Below are 1,569 nucleotides of genomic sequence, written 5' to 3' on the forward strand. Positions count from 1 at the left end.
AAAATTACAACAATGGTACCAGATTCACGTCTCTGTCCGTTTGCTGCCCTCAGATGACGACGTGTCGGACGACAGCTCTGGCCACGAGACGCCCGCCAGCAGCTCCTCCCGTCAGGACCTGGATGCGGACGATAGGGGGAAGAAGAAGAAGAAAACCAAGGGGAAAAGGAAGGAGAAGAACAACAAGCTGAAGAAGAAGACGGAGGACTCGGTGGACGAACCAAAGAAGACTAAGAAGAAAGGATTTAACCTCCTAAGGTAGGAAAATCTTTGAAATGTAAATCRAAGGAGTTCCATCTTGTTTTGTGTACTTTCCCCTTGGTTAACTTTCAGCAAATTACCCCACTGAGCACAGTGGGATTATGGGATATTGGGTGATTGGATATGAACACAACCTCCTCAGTAATGGAGAGGATCCATTATTAAGTCCCAGTGAGACGCGCCAACCCCAAAACGCTCGTCACCCCTTTATCAACCTGTCCCCATCCTGATTTGTGGTGATCCAATCCTCCAGCCGCAGCCCTTATCTATTGGCAGTGACACACTGACCGCAGTGTATCACCACACTTCTAACACTCGGGATTCAATTAGGCCGTGACGAGAGATAGCGCGGCCTGAGCGTCGGACTACAGATGGCTGATAAGAATCCAATCGGCCACAGTGTCGGGGTTCAGTAATGGAGGAGATGTTTGCCTGTCGAGGCCGGGAACAGGAACAGGAAGGGCAACATGAAGGACTCGCAGGAGTCTGGCCTTACCTGATATTTTATCTGTTTTTTGTTTGGTCTTTTTTTGGCATCTGAAATAGTTCAGTTTATAACAAACCTTCTGTCGTTTATTTGCGGCAGAAACAGACACCACATACACCACACTTATGTGTATGGAACGTACGCTGTTAGCGGGAACCGATGGTGTTCGGTTGGAAATCCCTGAATGCACACCGCGACGTTTGTGGCGTACATTCACGTTTTATCAATGAAAATACAAGAGTTGAGTTGAGTTTAACACAACAGCCTGAATGCTGAAGCCCAGACTGCTGCTTCTGTAACTCAACGACAGGCAGAGTGTGGTAAGCTTCCAGCTTCCCCTCTGTCTGCCTGGCCTTTATCTCACCAATTTGATTGTTATTGAACTAGAAATATGACTTAATTAGCCAGAGCATTACTCTGTGCGATCTGATTGCTGCTCTCAAATGGTTTCTTACTCCAATTGCAGCATTAGGAAAAGGGCAAATTATGCACATATGACCTCAATTTACCTCAGCAGTGAAAGTGTGTGGAGCRCCAGCTTGCTCTGCAAACGCTGGAAGTCGGCCCTGTCCTTTCAGCTGCTGCAAATATTTAGTTTAGCCGCTCAATTATTTGAGGAACGAGCTGCAGAYGGCCGGGTGTGAGGTGACCTTTGGAAGTTTCTTATTTTTGTAGCAGTTTCTTCAATTGTTTTCCGTCGTTTCACGTGATTTCACCTGCTTGCATAATCAAAGTGTCCGAATGCAGGTAAAGGGGAACGGAGGAAGATGCGTCGTGATGGCTGATGGCTTTACAAAGTCAAAACGTCTTTCACATCCGTC

The 1,569-nt window shown here is 46.9% G+C and overlaps 1 protein-coding gene across 1 annotated transcript in view; it reads left to right on the forward strand.

The window, feature by feature from the left end:
* The window catches only part of pard3ba (par-3 family cell polarity regulator beta a), a 144,103-nt gene that overhangs the window by 88,432 nt on the left and 54,102 nt on the right, over nucleotides 1-1,569 (forward strand). Inside the window, exon 17 of the mRNA XM_017308921.1 lies at nucleotides 54-258. Coding sequence (XP_017164410.1) covers nucleotides 54-258 — 205 coding nt within the window. The remainder of the gene's footprint in view (nucleotides 1-53; nucleotides 259-1,569) is intronic.

This window comes from Poecilia reticulata, linkage group LG2, assembly GCF_000633615.1.
Source record: "Poecilia reticulata strain Guanapo linkage group LG2, Guppy_female_1.0+MT, whole genome shotgun sequence".
NCBI lineage: Eukaryota > Metazoa > Chordata > Actinopteri > Cyprinodontiformes > Poeciliidae > Poecilia > Poecilia reticulata.